Genomic DNA, 16,597 nt, shown 5'->3' with positions numbered 1-16,597 from the left:
GAAGTGGCGGCTCCGGTCTCGTAAACTGACATATGGCCAGGAGGGCGGTGTGCTGACCACATGCCCATCCATATCCGCATCCAGTGACGCCTATAGGCTGAGGATGACATGGCGGCCCGTCGGTACCGTTGGGCCTTCATGGCCTGTTCGGACGGAGTTTAGATGCATTCACATTCTCCTTTAAAGTTATACAGTCGGAAAAAACAATTTTCATTATTAACAATATGATCTGCGCAACCACTATTCAATAACCAATCAATCTGTACATTATTCCTTGGCGCAGCACTATTACACACCATCACAGGTTACACCTCCTTCACAAAACTGCGCCGCTGGCTCTGTTCCATTGATAGCATTGGCCTCCTCTATAGCGATCGCCTCTTGAATCATACTGCTCATCTCGACCACATTACCATTTTTTTTACCGCTCTACTGATCGTTTTCCCTGTGCTGCCAGCTGCCACTGGATTACACTTTCCACAACTGCCTCCTCCATAATGTCTGCTGTGTGTCCATGAATCTCTGCTTCGTCGTGACTGACCATGATCCCTCTGCAAATGTCCCGGTTTGCCACATCCATAAGACATCTTCGAGAAATAACTGCACAGTGTTTGTCTTTAAAATGAACTGCATTGCTAATTAAGTCGTCTTTCAAAGTTGGCAAGTCACTGTCAGATGGCAATATTTCAAAGCCAACCATCTACATCTGCTGTCATCGATCATTGGTTTCCTAAAGGAAAAGTGTACTCTAGGGCGAAATTATGCAAAAAATGCTGCATGATAAATCAAAAAAACTCACGATACCCACGAAACTCAGTCGGCTGCAGGAGGTTGATTATGGCTGGTGAGATGCACACCACTACAGACATCTCCACGGAATCAAGCCTACTACAGGCCGCACGGAGTAGCCGTGCGGTGTGAGGCCCCTTGCCTCAGGGGCTCCCCCCATTGGAGGTTCGAGTCCTCCCTCAGGCATGGGTGTATTTGTTGTCCTTAGCGTAATTTACACTGCTGGCCACCGTAAATGCAACACCCTGAAGGAAGCATCCGAATCAAGTGAAATTTACACCATGGGTTTGCAGCGATGATATATGCAACTGATCAGAATTTCAGCGCAGACGCACATCACGCGCGCCTGTGGCGCCACCTCATAGCGCCATTTAAGGCTTGGCGATTTCGACGAGTGTACGTTCGGCACGTGTGTTTACCTTGTGGTTGTTTCACAAGACGATCAGTTATGCCTCGTAGACAACAGCGAACATCGTTTGATCAAGTATCCGAGTTCGACAGAGGAAGCATAGTGGCTTACCGAGATTGTGGATTATCATACAGAGAAATCGCTAGTCGTGTTGGACGAAACCAAACAACTGTAATGCGGATATGTGACCGTTGGATGCAGGAGGCTACGACGGACCGACGTGGTTGATCGCATTCACCTCGGTGCACCACTGCACGTGCTGATGGGCAAATTGTGCGCATGGCAGTGACGGATCGCTCAGTGACATCCCGAACCATAGCACAGCACATTGCGTCTGTAACGCATCATCCAGTGTCTGCGCGTACCATTCGACGCCGTTTACAGCAGAGTGGTCTGTCCGCAAGACGTCCATTGCTTCGTCTACCATTGACGCAGAACCACAGACGTCTCCGTCGTCACTGGTGTGATGACAGACGGATGTGGACGGCAGAATGGAATGACGTTGTCTTTACTGACGAGGCACGCTTCTGACTGCAGCACCACGATGGTCGGATTCCAGTGTGGAGACACCGTGGAGAGAGGATGCTGGACAGCTGCATTATGCACCGCCACACTGGTCTTGCACCGGGTATTATGGTGTGGGGCGGTATTGGATATTACTCTCACACGCCTCTAGTACGCATTGCCGGTACTTTAAATAGCCGGCGCTACATATCCGAGGTGCTGGAGCCAGTTGTCCTTCCTTACCTTCAGGGCTCGGCCACAGCCATATTTCAACAGGATAATGCGCGACCACACGTGCCACGCATTGTCCAAAGGTTCTACGTCAATAACCAGATTGAATTGCTTCCCTGGCCGGCTCGCTCTCCGGATCTTTCGCCGATAGAAAACATGTGGTCCATGGTTGCTCAACGAGTGACCCAGATTACATCCCCAGCTGCCACACCAGATGATCTTTGGCAACGTGTGGAAGCTGCTTGGGCTGCTGTACCCCAGGAACACACCCAACGTCTCTCTGACTCGATGCCGAGACGTGTGGCAGCGGTGATCTCCAACAATGGCAGCTACTCTGGCTACTGATTCTGGCAGGAACCACATGTCACAGACGTCTGTAAACGTAATCATTTGATACTTGGTCAACATGTTATCTACAAAATAAATTTTGTTGTGCTACCTCTTGTCTTTCTTGGTGTTGCATTTACGGTGGCCAGCAGTGTAGATTAAGTATTGTCTAAGCCAAGGGACTGATGACCTCAGCAGTTTGGTGCCATAGGAGCTTACCGCCCTGCTACAGGACCGATCAGATTTCCTGCTTACTGCTAGCAGGCGCCTTAACGATATGGCCACCTGAGCAGCCCTGCAGACCTGACTCCAACTGCCATTGTGGCTGTAGTTTTTACCTATGATTTCCAAACACAACCACTAGAGGTTCTCACTCACATCAAATGTAGTAAGATAAGTCACCAAATTCACTATCACAGTGTTGCCATTCCCATGTACCCCATGGCAGACACTCTCGTATTACTGTTTGTAAATCAGAAATGCAAACATCAGTGTTAAGGGAATTCTTTTCCTTTTCTGATTCAGGATCTTATGGTAAATAGAAAACCCTGGTTCAGCTTCCAGTGTGGCACAAGTTTTCAATGATCAATATACACTCCTGGAAATGGAAAAAAGAACACATTGACACCGGTGTGTCAGACCCACCATACTTGCTCCGGACACTGCGAGAGGGCTGTACAAGCAATGATCACACGCACGGCACAGCGGACACACCAGGAACCGCGGTGTTGGCCGTCGAATGGCGCTAGCTGCGCAGCATTTGTGCACCGCCGCCGTCAGTGTCAGCCAGTTTGCCGTGGCATACGGAGCTTCATCGCAGTCTTTAACACTGGTAGCATGCCGCGACAGCGTGGACGTGAACCGTATGTGCAGTTGACGGACTTTGAGCGAGGGCGTATAGTGGGCATGCGGGAGGCCGGGTGGACGTACCGCCGAATTGCTCAACACGTGAGGCGTGAGGTCTCCACAGTACATCGATGTTGTCGCCAGTGGTCGGCGGAAGGTGCACATGCCCGTCGACCTGGGACCGGACCGCAGCGACGCACGGATGCACGCCAAGACCGTAGGATCCTACGCAGTGCCGTAGGGGACCGCACCGCCACTTCCCAGCAAATTAGGGACACTGTTGCTCATGGGGTATCGGCGAGGACCATTCGCAAGTTTCCCCTTCCTGGGACAATGAATTCACGGTGTTCTTATTTCAATTTCCAGGAGTGTATAATCAGTACATATAAATTGAGAGACAAACTGTATTCTCACTCTCCTCGGCTCAATACAATTTTTTGTTCCTCCTACTGTTATCTCTGCTTACTCTTCCTTCACAATTTTCTTCTGAGAATCTTCATATTTATATCCCCAAATTAATATTTGTAAAGCATATAGGTTTTCTTGAATGACAATACGTCAAAAAGCTGCTTCAGTGACGATTTCCTACAGGAGTAAAGTGTAAGATACAGACATACAACCATAATTTCATGCAGAAGCTGCCTTCAACATACCAATCCATAAACAATATTTGTTAACGGGGGGTAGGACGTCAAACGGGCCGACTTGGAGCAGGAGAGGCACCACAGGACATTTTTGTGGTGTCACCGCCAGACACCACACTTGCTAGGTGGTAGCTTTAAATCGGCCGCGGTCCATTAGTACATGTCGGACCCGCGTGTCGCCACTGTGTGATCGCAGACCGAGCGCCACCACAAGGCAGGTCTTGAGATACGGAATAGCACTCGCCCCAGTTGTACGGACGACGTAGCTAGCGACTAAACTGACGAAGCCTCGCTCCTTTGTCGAGCAGATAGTTAGAATAGCCTTCAGCTCAGTCAATGGCTACGACCTAGCAAGGCGCCATTAGTAACATTGCATGTATCTAAAGAGTCTCACTTGTATCGCCACAATCTCCAGATGCACCAAAACTATGGATTAAAGTTAAGTATTCCAGAAGCTACGTACTTTTCTTTACAGCATTCATTACGTATCCTGTTTCAGACCTCACGCACCCTGCTTTGGCTTAGCGAGTGCCTATCGGCTTCCTCTCATTGTGTCTAGGCTGTCTTGTCTAGACACAACAATTTTAATTTGCACTGTCTATACTTTTACAAATAAATTCATAAAACTTTGTCAGCATGACCAGGAAGGATTCAGAATTCACACTCTTAGCAGTGGAAGTTCGAAAATAATAACGAAATAATTTTTTTACATGTGAAATTTCATCATTTTTTCCACTTATTAATGGCAGCATTTGTTGCTATAGGTACACTTTTCTTCATAAGCGAGAGAGATCCTTCGATGAATTTTGCACAGCATAAAAACCATACTTAAAGGTGTATGAAACTCTAGAATTTTCCAAATCTATTAAAAACTGTGGTAAAAATTAAGGTAAATAACTATAAAATTTGTGTTTTTTCTAATCATGAAGTTTAAAATATAACAGCTCATTCGTTTTTTCGTAAATTAAATGAATTCTAGAGTTTCATACACCTGTAAGTATGGTATGTATGCAGTGCAAAATTCATCGAAGAATCTCTCTAACTTATGAAGAAAAGTGTGCCTATAGCAACAAATGCAGCCATTAGTAAGTGTAAAAACGATGAAATTTCGCACGTAAAAACAATTTATTTTGTTATATTTTCGAACTTCCACTGCAATGAGTGTGAATCCTGAATCCTTTCTGGTGATGCTGGCAAAGTTTTATGAATTTATTTCTAAAAGTATAGACAGTGGAAATTAAAATGTCCTGAGATGCCCCTCCTGCTCCAAGTCGGCCCGTTTGACGTCGTACCCCCCTTAAAGGATACGGTTTGTACGGCACATTTCATGTACAACTGCATTCGAGTGATTCTGAATTAAACACAATTCTCACATTGCATTTCTTATGCACACGCACACACACACACACACACTTCAAATTTCACCATATTTCGACTCAAAAACTAAAAAAAGGAAATAATGCTTTCTGGCAACTGTACGCTCTGCTGCATCCAGAGTTTCAAAAACTGGGGAAATTAATTTTTTCTTACTATAACACTTGCTCAACGGCCAAATAAGTGGCAGTATGAGTGTGGAAATTGTGCAACTCACCGCACAGTGGCATCATCAGGTGGAGGACTGCGCTGCACAGCTGCAACAGGGGTCTGGCAGTGGTCGCTGTGACGCTGAGTGCACGTGGAGTGCCTTCCCTCCGTAGTCTGCGGTGCACTGTACACAGACACACTGCATGGACGAGCATATTCACAAGGGGGCCATTGGTTTATTACTACAGACAGCACTACTGAGGTGGTGTCCACAAAGGTAATTTTTTCAACCACTTCAAAGCTAATAGGACACAAAGCCTACAATAACTGCCTGTGAGTTAACACAAGTGACTTACCAGTGGACTAATCAGTTTCCATGCTGCTTCTCGTACATCCCCCAGAGCTGTAATTTACCGGGTGATCAAAAAGTCGGTATAAATTTGAAAACTTAATAAACCACGGACTAATGTATACACAGAGGTAAAAATTGACACACATGCTTGGAATGACATGGGGTTTTATCAGAACCAAAAAAAAAAAAAAAGAAAACACCTCATATTGCTAGACACATGAAAGATCTCTTGCGCGCGTCGTTTGGTGATGATGGTGTGCTCAGCCGCCACTTTCGTCATGCTTGGCCTCCCAGGTCCCCAGACCTCAGTCCGTGTGATTATCGGCTTTGGAGTTACCTGAAGTCGCAAGTGTATCGTCATCGACCGACATCTCTAGGGATGCTGAAAGACAGCATCTGATGGCAATGCCTCACCATAACTCCGGACATGCTTTACAGTGCTGTTCACAACACTATTCCTCGACTACAGCTATTGTTCAGGAATGATGGTGGAGCATTTCCTGTAAAGAACATCATCTTTGCTTTGTCTTACTTTGTTATGCTAATTGTTGCTATTCTGATCAGTTGAAGCGCCATCTGTCGGACATTTTTTGAACGTTTGTATTTTTTTGGTTCTAATAAAACCCCATGTCATTCCAAGCATGTGTGTCAATTTGTACCTCTCTATCTACATTATTCCGTGATTTATTCAGTTTTCAAATTTATACTGACTTTTTGATCACCCGGTACTATGCTAAGGAACAAATTCTTCAAAATGGAGGATGAACTCAAAGTAAACATAAAGGAAAACAATATTACTGGGCTACCAGAAGAATTATTGGACAGTACAATTACAGTAGCACTCCAGTAATCACACATAAATTAGAACGGACTAATAAGTCTCTCTCGACATTTAAATAAACTTAATGTAACACTACGACTACATGTTTAGACCATCTGTCAGGGGCTGGGTTAGCAGAAACACAGAAAATAAACCAGAGGACAGAAAGTTTCGAAGCTGGAAGGGAAGGAAGTCACAGGAGATGGCAGTGCAGAATGTTAAGGATTCGTGACAGAATAGAGTTAAGCCAGTGGGAAATTAAACAGTCATTGAAATTATTACACAGCTCTACAAAAATTTTTTGTTCTTGTTGCCAGGGATATTAGAAAGTATACTGGGTATATTTGGTATGCTGAATCTGAATCTGAAAACGGATTTCCTCAATTGGCTCTAGTTTCTTAGATACAGTATATTTCTGACATGTAGCGTTCAAACGTTAAATTATCAGTAAATCGGTTCTGAATTCCATAATTCTATATGCCTGTTCATTTTATACACTCCTGGAAATTGAAATAAGAACACCGTGAATTCATTGTCCCAGGAAGGGGAAACTTTATTGACACATTCCTGGGGTCAGATACATCACATGATCACACTGACAGAACCACAGGCACATAGACACAGGCAACAGAGCATGCACAATGTCGGCACTAGTACAGTGAATATCCACCTTTCGCAGCAATGCAGGCTGCTATTCTCCCATGGAGACGATCGTAGAGATGCTGGATGTAGTCCTGTGGAACGGCTTGCCATGCCATTTCCACCTGGCGCCTCAGTTGGACCAGCGTTCGTGCTGGACGTGCAGACCGCGTGAGACGACGCTTCATCCAGTCCCAAACATGATCAATGGGGGACAGATCCGGAGATATTGCTGGCCAGGGTAGTTGACTTACACCTTCTAGAGCACGTTGGGTGGCACGGGATACATGCGGACGTGCATTGTCCTGTTGGAACAGCAAGTTCCCTTGCCGGTCTAGGAATGGTAGAACGATGGGTTCGATGACGGTTTGGATGTACCGTGCACTATTCAGTGTCCCCTCGACGATCACCAGTGGTGTACGGCCAGTGTAGGAGATCGCTCCCCACACCATGATGCCGGGTGTTGGCCCTGTGTGCCTCGATCGTATGCAGTCCTGATTGTGGCGCTCACCTGCACGGCGCCAAACACGCATACGACCATCATTGGCACCAAGGCAGAAGCGACTCTCATCGCTGAAGACGACACGTCTCCATTCGTCCCTCCATTCACGCCTGTCGCGACACCACTGGAGGCGGGCTGCACGATGTTGGGGCGTGAGCGGAAGACGGCCTAACGGTGTGCGGGACCGTAGCCCAGCTTCACGGAGACGGTTGCGAATGGTCCTCGCCGATACCCCAGGAGCAACAGTGTCCCTAATTTGCTGGGAAGTGGCGGTGCGGTCCCCTACGGCACTGCGTAGGATCCTACGGTCTTGGCGTGCATCCGTGGGTCGCTGCGGTCCGGTCCCAGGTCGACGGGCACGTGCACCTTCCGCCGACCACTGGCGACAACATCGATGTACTGTGGAGACCTCACGCCCTACGTGTTGAGCAATTCGGCGGTACGTCCACCCGGCCTCCCGCATGCCCACTATACGCCCTCGCTCAAAGTCCGTCAACTGCACATACGGTTCACGTCCACGCTGTCGCGGCATGCTACCAGTGTTAAAGACTGCGGTGGAGCTCCGTATGCCACGGCAAACTGGCTGACACTGACGGCGGCGGTGCACAAATCCTGCGCAGCTAGCGCCATTCGACGGCCAACACCGCGGTTCCTGGTGTGTCCGCTGTGCCGTGCGTGTGATCATTGCTTGTACAGCCCTCTCGCAGTGTCCGGAGCAAGTATGGTGGGTCTGACACACCGGTGTCAATGTGTTCTTTTTTCCATTTCCGTGAGTGTATATGCCTGTTCATTTTATATTTTATGATTGCATATGTATGAATGTAATATCTTACATCTTACATGTTATAGAGGAGTCGGTGATATTATGGGACGTATTAGTAATTTGTGTAATTTCGAGAAGAGTCATTGTATCAAAAAAAGGTATGTCACGACTAGTTATCACACTATTTTAGTTAAATGTAAGTTATAGATCATATTGTAAAATACAGTGTGGTCCATTGATAGTGACCGGTTCAAATATCTCACGAAATAAGTATCAAACGAAAAAACTACACAGAACGAAACTCGTCTAGCTTGAAGGGGGAAACCAGATGGCGCTATGGTTGGCCCGCTAGATGGCGCTGCTACAGGTCAAATGGATATAAACTGCTTTTTTAAAAATAGAAACACCCATTTTTATTACATATTCGTGTAGTACGTAAAGAAATATGAATGTTTTAGTTCGACCGCTTTTTTCGCTTTGTGATAGATGACACTGTAATAGTCACAAACGTATAAGTATGTGGTATCACGTAACATTCCGCCAGTGCGGACGGTATTTGCTTCGTGATACATTACCCGTGTTAAAATGGACCGTTTACCAATTGCGCAAAAGGTCGATATCGTGTTGATGTATGGCTATTGTGATCAAAATGCACAGTGGGCGTGTGCTATGTATGCTGCTCGGTATCCTGGACGACATCATCCGAGTGTCCGGACCGTTCGCCGGGTAGTTACGTTATTTAAGGAAACAGGAAGTGTTCAGCCACATGTGAAACGTCATCCACGACCTGCAACAAATGATGATGCCCAAGTAGGTGTTTTAGCTGCTGTCGCGGCTAATCCGCACATCAGTAGCAGACAAATTGTGCGAGAATCTGGAATCTCAAAAACGTCGGTGTTGAGAATGCTACTTCAACATCGATTGCACCCGTACCATACTTCTATGCACCAGGAACTGTACGTACAGTAAAACTGTATGAGATGCTGCTTCTGTATAACGGGCACTTCACAATGTTTCAAATATGCTTAAGGTGACAATCCAGGAACGAAACAATGTGCTAAAAGGGGACTTCACATGTTTGTAAAGAACTTAAAATTATGTAAAAGTGGAAGAAGTGCAAATTCATTAAAATATTTTAATAACGTTTTTACTCTTTTGAGATGCAAATCATGTTGTTGTTGTGATCTTCAGTCCTGAGACTGGTTTGATGCAGCTCTCCATGCTACTTTATCCTGTGCAAGCTTCTTCATCTCCCAGTACCTGTTGCAACCTACATCCTTCTGAATCTGTTTAGTGTATTCATCTCTTGGTCTCCCTCTACGATTTTTACCCTCCACGCTGCCCTCCAATACTAAATTGGTGATCCCTTGATGCCCCAGATCATGTCCTACCAACCGATCTCTTCTTCTAGTCAACTTGTGCCACAAACTTCTCTTCTCCCCAATCCTATTCAATACCTCCTCAATAGTTATATGATCAACCCACCTTATCTTCAACATTCTTCTGTAGCACCATATTTCGAAAGCTTCTATTCTCTTCTTGTCCAAACTAGTTATCGTCCATGCTCCACTTCCATACATGGCTACACTCCATACATATACTGTCAGAAACGACTTCCTGACACTTAAATCTGTACTCGATGTTAACAAATTTCTCTTCTTCAGAAACGCTTTCCTTGCCATTGCCAGTCTACATTTTATATCCTCTCTACTTCGACCATCATCCGTTATTTTGCTCCCCAAATAGCAAAACTCCTTTACTACTATAAGTGTCTCATTTCCTAATCCAATTCCCTCAGCATCACCCGACTTAATTCGACTACATTCCATTACTCTCGTTTTGCTTTTGTTTCTGTTCATCTTATACCCTCCTTTCATGACACTGTCCATTCCGTTCAACTGCTCTTCCAAGTCCTTTGCTGTCTCTGACAGAATTACAATGTCATTGGCGAACCTCAAAATTTTTATTTCTTCTCCATGGATTTTAATACCTACTCCGAATTTTTCTTTTGTTTCCTTCACTGCTTGCTCAATGCAAATCATAAGCCAGGTGTTTTCGATGAACCGCGACCATTGAGCAAGATATCGAGTAAGACATGTAACGCCAAACGATTTTGTGTTAACCATATATTATGAGCAACTACTTGTTGCTTATATGTGTCAAAATGTATAAATGTTTGGAAGTATATAAGTAAAATGTCCAAACATTACTACCTACAGAATTAGTTTTGTATGAGCAGCCAACCTGCTGCAGCAAGGAAAAGATGGCAACTAGCGGAAAAATTATTCTGTCAGAGCACAAAAAAGGCGAATATGGACCCTTCTTTAAATACTCTGACAGAAAAGTGGGGTACCAGCTTCTCAATATTTATTCCACCTTCCTCACAAAAAATTTTGATGTACAGACATATTCACCCTTTTTTGTGCTGAAACAGAGTAGCAGAGAGACAGTGGCGGTAGAAGAGTGAGGATACAGTGTCAGTGGAGGAGAAAGGGAAAGGAGACAGTGATAGCAGGAGATAGAAAGTGGCAGTGAAAGAGAAAGAGAGGTGGGCAAAAGACAATAGCAGTGGGAGCAAAAAGAGAGGAGATACGAGTATTGATGGTCAGTGCGAGACAGTGGAAATAAAAGAGAAAGAGAAAAAATGGTTCAAATGGCTCTAAGCACTATGGGATTTAACAACTGAGGTCATCAGTCCCCTAGAACTTAGAACTACTTAAACCTAACTAATCTAAGGACATCACACACATCTATGCCCGAGGCAGGATCCGAACTTGCGACTGTAGCACGCACGTGGTTCTGGACTGAAGCGCCTAGAACCGTTCGGCCACAGCGTCCGGCAGGAAAAGAGAGATGTAAGTAGATGGAAACAATAACAGGGAGCAAAAGAAAGCACACAGCGGGAATAAAAAATAAAGATGAATGGAGCCCATACTTAGGCTTAGGGAGTCTACATCCTTCTAGAATGGCGAACTTTAACCTGTAGGTATACAGGAGGGTGCATTTTGGACCAAAATTTGAAACACGTGGGTATAGGGGAAAAATAAGTTGGACCACCCCCAAGAATTTTTGAACTGCCGAGGTTCGGTGGAGACAGTGGCAGTGGGTAAGAAAGACAAAAGCAGAATTTGTAAGAGAAAGAGAGGAGACAGTGGGAGCAGTGGGACATACTGTAAATCAAAAAGAGAAATGGCAGATAGTGAGAGGTATACATATATAGACAGTGGCAGTGGGAGAGAGAAAGAGAGAGAGAGAGAGAGATGCTGGTTATGAAAGCTTAACTGCAAAGAGTGTGGGTCAAAAGACTTACAATATTCATGATAATGATGGAAGCAGAAAAAACGAGTTAAAATTTGTGCCATGGCCGGACCTCGAACTGGGGGTCTTCTTGCTGAGTAGGCAGATATGCTAACCATTACACCACCACAGCACTATGGTCAGAATTGCTGCACGAACTACCCAAGTCGAGTGCCCTCCCCAAGACAAACTTTATATCTTCAGTTTATTTTGCCCTTACGTTCTGCTGCTTCCATCATTATCGCATGGTGTCATCACTTCGAACCAGATTCGAAACGACAAAGTCTCTAGTGGAAGAATCCAGGGTCACCACCACCAAAAAAACTCAAGGCCATCCACACAAGTGTAGGAAAGGCTATGCCGACGTTCTTCTTTGAGCAAGATGGTGCCCTTCTGATTCACTTCCTGCAGCACGGGACAGCAGTGAATACCCAGTGTTACTCGCAAACCTTGACCACCCTTTGCCAAGTGATCAATCTCACGCGTGGGATCATTCTGCTCCACGAAAGTGGAAAGCCTCATATGGCCAACACAGTCGCGGCACTCCTGCAGAAATTCAAATGGAAGGTTCTCGGCCACTCTCCATACAGTCCAGATCTCTCTCCCTGTGATTACACCATTTTTGATCCCCTTGGAAACGCTCTGAGGGGAAAACGATTCACCTCAGACGACGTCCAGCTGTACGTGCGGAACTGGCTAACATCACAACCCCGGGAATTTTATGAGACAGCCATTCACCGCCTTGTGTCGCAGTGGGACAAGTGTCCCAACAGCCAGGGTCAATACTTCTAACATACAGGTACTGTAATTATGCCTCTGGCTCATTTCTTTTTGAGCACCGCGTATAATATACTCCAATACAATCATCAATACTACCGGAAGGCTACACATTTCTGTTACCACCTTTTGGACTGGTTTTGGAAGCTGGGTTGCCAAGTAATGGACTGCATTCGAGCTCAGTGGTCCATCTGTCACCTTTACAGTTTTGTCTTGGCCACTCACTGGGTACTGTGAGGTGTGAATGTTGGATCTGTGTTACAAAAGTGGTTTGCTGCATTTAAACGCTATGATAGGTCACCGTTTACAGCATGGGAACAAGAGAAATGGAGAACAGTGAATATCCTGACTGACTCTTGTTGCAGAACACTGCGACATTACTGGTGTCGGTAAGGAATCACATACTTACTCCTCATCTTCAACTTTCCTTTATACAACAAGACACCATTTATAGCTAACTCTTTGTCAGCAGCAGCAGTGCAACCAAACAACTAAAAATTACTTTTCGTAATGAACTGTACGGTGACCTACACATAATCCAGAACACAGTCGGAACAGTTGCCTGCTCAGCTACAAACTGCACACATGACTGTGACCATTTCGCCCTGAGCATCACATCTTTGTGTCTACAGCAAGAATGTCACTATCTGAGTGCACTTTGTTCAGAGACTTGATGCTGACCCAGTACATTGTCCTCAATGGTAAGTATTCATCGGAGGTGAGGGTATCATCTGGAGTGCCATAGGGAAGTGTGGTAGGTCCGCTGTTGTTTTCTATCTACATAAATGATCTTTTGGATAGGGTGGATAGCAAAGTGTGGCTGTTTGCTGATGATGCTATGGTGTACGGGAAGGTGTCGTCGTTGAGCTACTGTAGGAGGATACAAGATGACTTCGACAGGATTTGTGATTGGTGTAAAGAATGGCAGCTAACTCTAAATATAGATAAATGTAAATTAATGGAGATGAATAGGAAAAAGAATCCCGTAATGTTTGAATACTCCATTAGCAGTGTAGTGCTTGACACAGTCACGTCGATTAAAATGTTTGGGCGTTACACTGCAGAGCGATATGAAGTGGGACAAGCATGTAATGGCAGTTGTGGGGAAGGCGGATATCGTCTTCGGTTCATTGGTAGAATTTTGGGAAGATGTGGTTCATCTGTAAAGTAAACCACTTATAAAACACTAATACGACCTATTCTTGAGTACTGCTCGAGCGTTTGAGATCCCTATCAGGTCGGATTGAGGGAGGACAGAATCAATTCAGAGGTGGGCTGCTAGATTTGTTACTGGTAGGTTTGATCATCACGTGAGTGTTACGGAAATGCTTCAGGAATTTGGGTGGGAGTCTCTGGAGGAAAGGAGGCGTTCTTTTCGTGAATCGCTACTGAGGAAATTTAGAGAACCAGCATTTGAGGCTGACTGCAGTACAATTTTTCTGCCGCAAACTTATATTTCGCGAAAAGACCACAAAGATACTATAAGAGAGATTAGGGCACGTACAGAGGCATACAGGCAGTCATTTTTCCCTCGTTCTGTTTGGGAGTGGAACAGGGAGAGAAGATGCTAGTTGTGGTACGAGGTACCCTCCGCCACGCACCGTATGGTGGATTGCGGAGTATACATGTAGATGTAGATGTAGAAACATAAATACCAACCTATATGAAGAAACGAATATTCTGCTGGCTTAAGATGGCTCCAGTACACCATGCACCATATAGGTTGGGCGAAGAGGCCAATGACAGACTCGCAGGAAACGCGTCGCCAACGCCCTCTCGGCCGCCAGTATTTAGCCAGCCACCACAGATCAGAAGGCCAGTTAGTTCAGGCCTGTTCGAGTCTGTAGCAGTCTGACGCACCAGGTAAATTCCAGCGAGTCACCGAGTTGGAGCCGCAGTCACAGCCCCTAACTCAGCACATAGGAACCATAATTGTGAACACAGTGGACTTAGTACTTCACCAGCAGTGAAGCTAATGTGGAGTAACAGAAAGGCTTGTACCACGAGTTAAGTATAGCACATCGGTTTCTGATGAATGGGAAGCCAACACACAAATCACAAAAAGCAAAATTTCAAAGAGAAGAGCAAGAGGAGAGTAATGACCCTACATCATCATTCAGCATGGAAGAACTACAGAGGGCTATAAAAAATGGCAAATCAGTTAGCTTGGATGATATACGAACCAAGAAAATTAAACACTTCAGCTTAAATACAAAAAAAATGAATTCTCCAACTTTTCGATAACTGTTTAACCAGAAACCAAATTCAAAAGATATGGCGGAACAATCGAGTGATTGTTTTGCTGAAACCTGGCAAAGAAGAAAATGATCCAAAGAATTTTAGACCAGTCGCACTACTTTGTCATCCTTACAAAGTGCTGGAAAGACATTTTAAATCGCCTATGACCTTCAATTGACCCCTCACTTATATCCCAGAAATCTGGATTTCATGTAGGTAAAAGCTGTACTGGACAGTTTCTAAATCTAACATTTTATAAAAGATCGCCTTTGAAGCTCAGAAGGTGACACGAGTGGCATTTGTCAACTCATCATCACCAACTACTACTACTCAAGGTCTACAATCTGACCAAAGATTTACGTTTAACCCGACTCATCGCATCCCTTCTGCAAAGTCGCAGGTTCTACGTCGACTTTAGCCGGCCGCAGTGACCGAGCGGTTCTAGACGCTTCAGTTTGGAACTGCACGACCGCTACAGTCGCAGGTTCGAATCCTGCCTGAGAATGGATGTGTGTGATGTCCTTAGGTTATTTAGGTTTAAGTAGTTCTAAGTTCTAGGGGACTGATGACCTCAGATATTAAGTCCCATAGTGCTCAGAGCCATTTGAACTACCGAATTTTTCTTCGTCAACTTTCAAGGACAGTGTAGGCGATGGAGACTACAGAAGAATAGCCTCCCACAAGGAAGTGTTTTGGCTACAATTCTGTTCAATATGTACACAAACGACCAACCTACAGACCCAAACACCAGGAGCTTCTTATATGCTGATGACCTCGCTCTAGAGTACAGAGTACAGATTTTGAACCAGTGGAGAACAATCTAACGAATACCCTTGAAGATCTATCCAGATACAACAACACAAACCAGCTTTAACCAAACCCTTCAAAGACTCATGTGTGTGATGCTTTTCATTTGAGAAGCAAAGAAGCCACTAATAAGTTGAAAATAGGATGGTCAGTGGTCGAACTGGAACACTACAAGACTCCAAAATGCCTGGGAGTGGCACTTAACAGATCTCTCACTTTCAAAAAGCACTGCATGAAATGCAAGTCGAAAAATTCCACCAGAAACAATCTCCTATGGAAACTCGTCTTCGTTGGCCCATTGTGGACCATGGGACAACAGCTGGCATGTTTTTCTTGATGCAATAATTTTCCAACAGCCGTATGTATTGTAGAAATTTATTTTATAAACTTCTTATGTGCAACACGAGGTTTGTAAAATAAATTTCTACAATACACACAGCTATTGGTAAATTATTGCACCAATACCTACGGAAACTGGACGGATCACAGTGGGGTAGGCAACCTGAAATAATCCGAACATCTCCAATGGCACTATGCTATTCTGCAACAGAGTATGCCTATGCTGTTTGGTATAATTCAACGCGTGCCAAACAAGTGGATGTAGCTCTCAACCAAACACGCAGAATGATAATAAGTTGCTTGAAATCCACTCCAGTTGAACGGCTTTACCACCTCACATGAATAGCACCACCACCTGTTCGAAGAGAGAGAGCTGCAAACAAAGAAAGAAAGGCAGTGAAACAGGAAATTACTCATCCTATGTATGGGCATGAACCGCAGCCGCAACAACTGCAGTCAGGGAAGAGTATCCTTAGGAGATCAAAATAAGTCAGAACCACTGCTGAAAAAGCTAGGTTACAACTATGGATTGCTACGACCTATCTTCCCCTGGTTGACAAAGAGTTGTTGAATCTTTACCTTCGGATCATGATGGGGAACGGACAACTTGGAAGTCCCTGAATAGACTGTCATCCAGAGTTGGAAAATCGAAAGTTAACTTGACAAGATGTGGATACTCTGATCCAAATGATATTCAGTGTGACTGTTGAGAAGAACAGACAGTCCGACACATGACTGTGCCCAGTCTCCTGTACAGAAGATGATCTACAACAAGCAACAGAAAATGCA

At 44.9% G+C, this 16,597-nt stretch overlaps 1 protein-coding gene across 1 annotated transcript in view; it reads right to left on the bottom strand.

Annotated features, from left to right (window-relative positions):
• LOC124553365 (ankyrin repeat and SOCS box protein 2-like) overlaps nt 1-16,597 on the bottom strand; it is a 149,389-nt gene that overhangs the window by 42,322 nt on the left and 90,470 nt on the right. Inside the window, exon 3 of the mRNA XM_047127237.1 lies at nt 5,342-5,458. Within this exon, the coding sequence (XP_046983193.1) occupies nt 5,342-5,458 (117 nt within the window). The remainder of the gene's footprint in view (nt 1-5,341; nt 5,459-16,597) is intronic.

Source organism: Schistocerca americana, chromosome 11, assembly GCF_021461395.2.
Source record: "Schistocerca americana isolate TAMUIC-IGC-003095 chromosome 11, iqSchAmer2.1, whole genome shotgun sequence".
Classification (NCBI taxonomy): Eukaryota; Metazoa; Arthropoda; class Insecta; order Orthoptera; family Acrididae; genus Schistocerca; species Schistocerca americana.
This window is presented reverse-complemented; position numbering and strand designations above follow the sequence as displayed.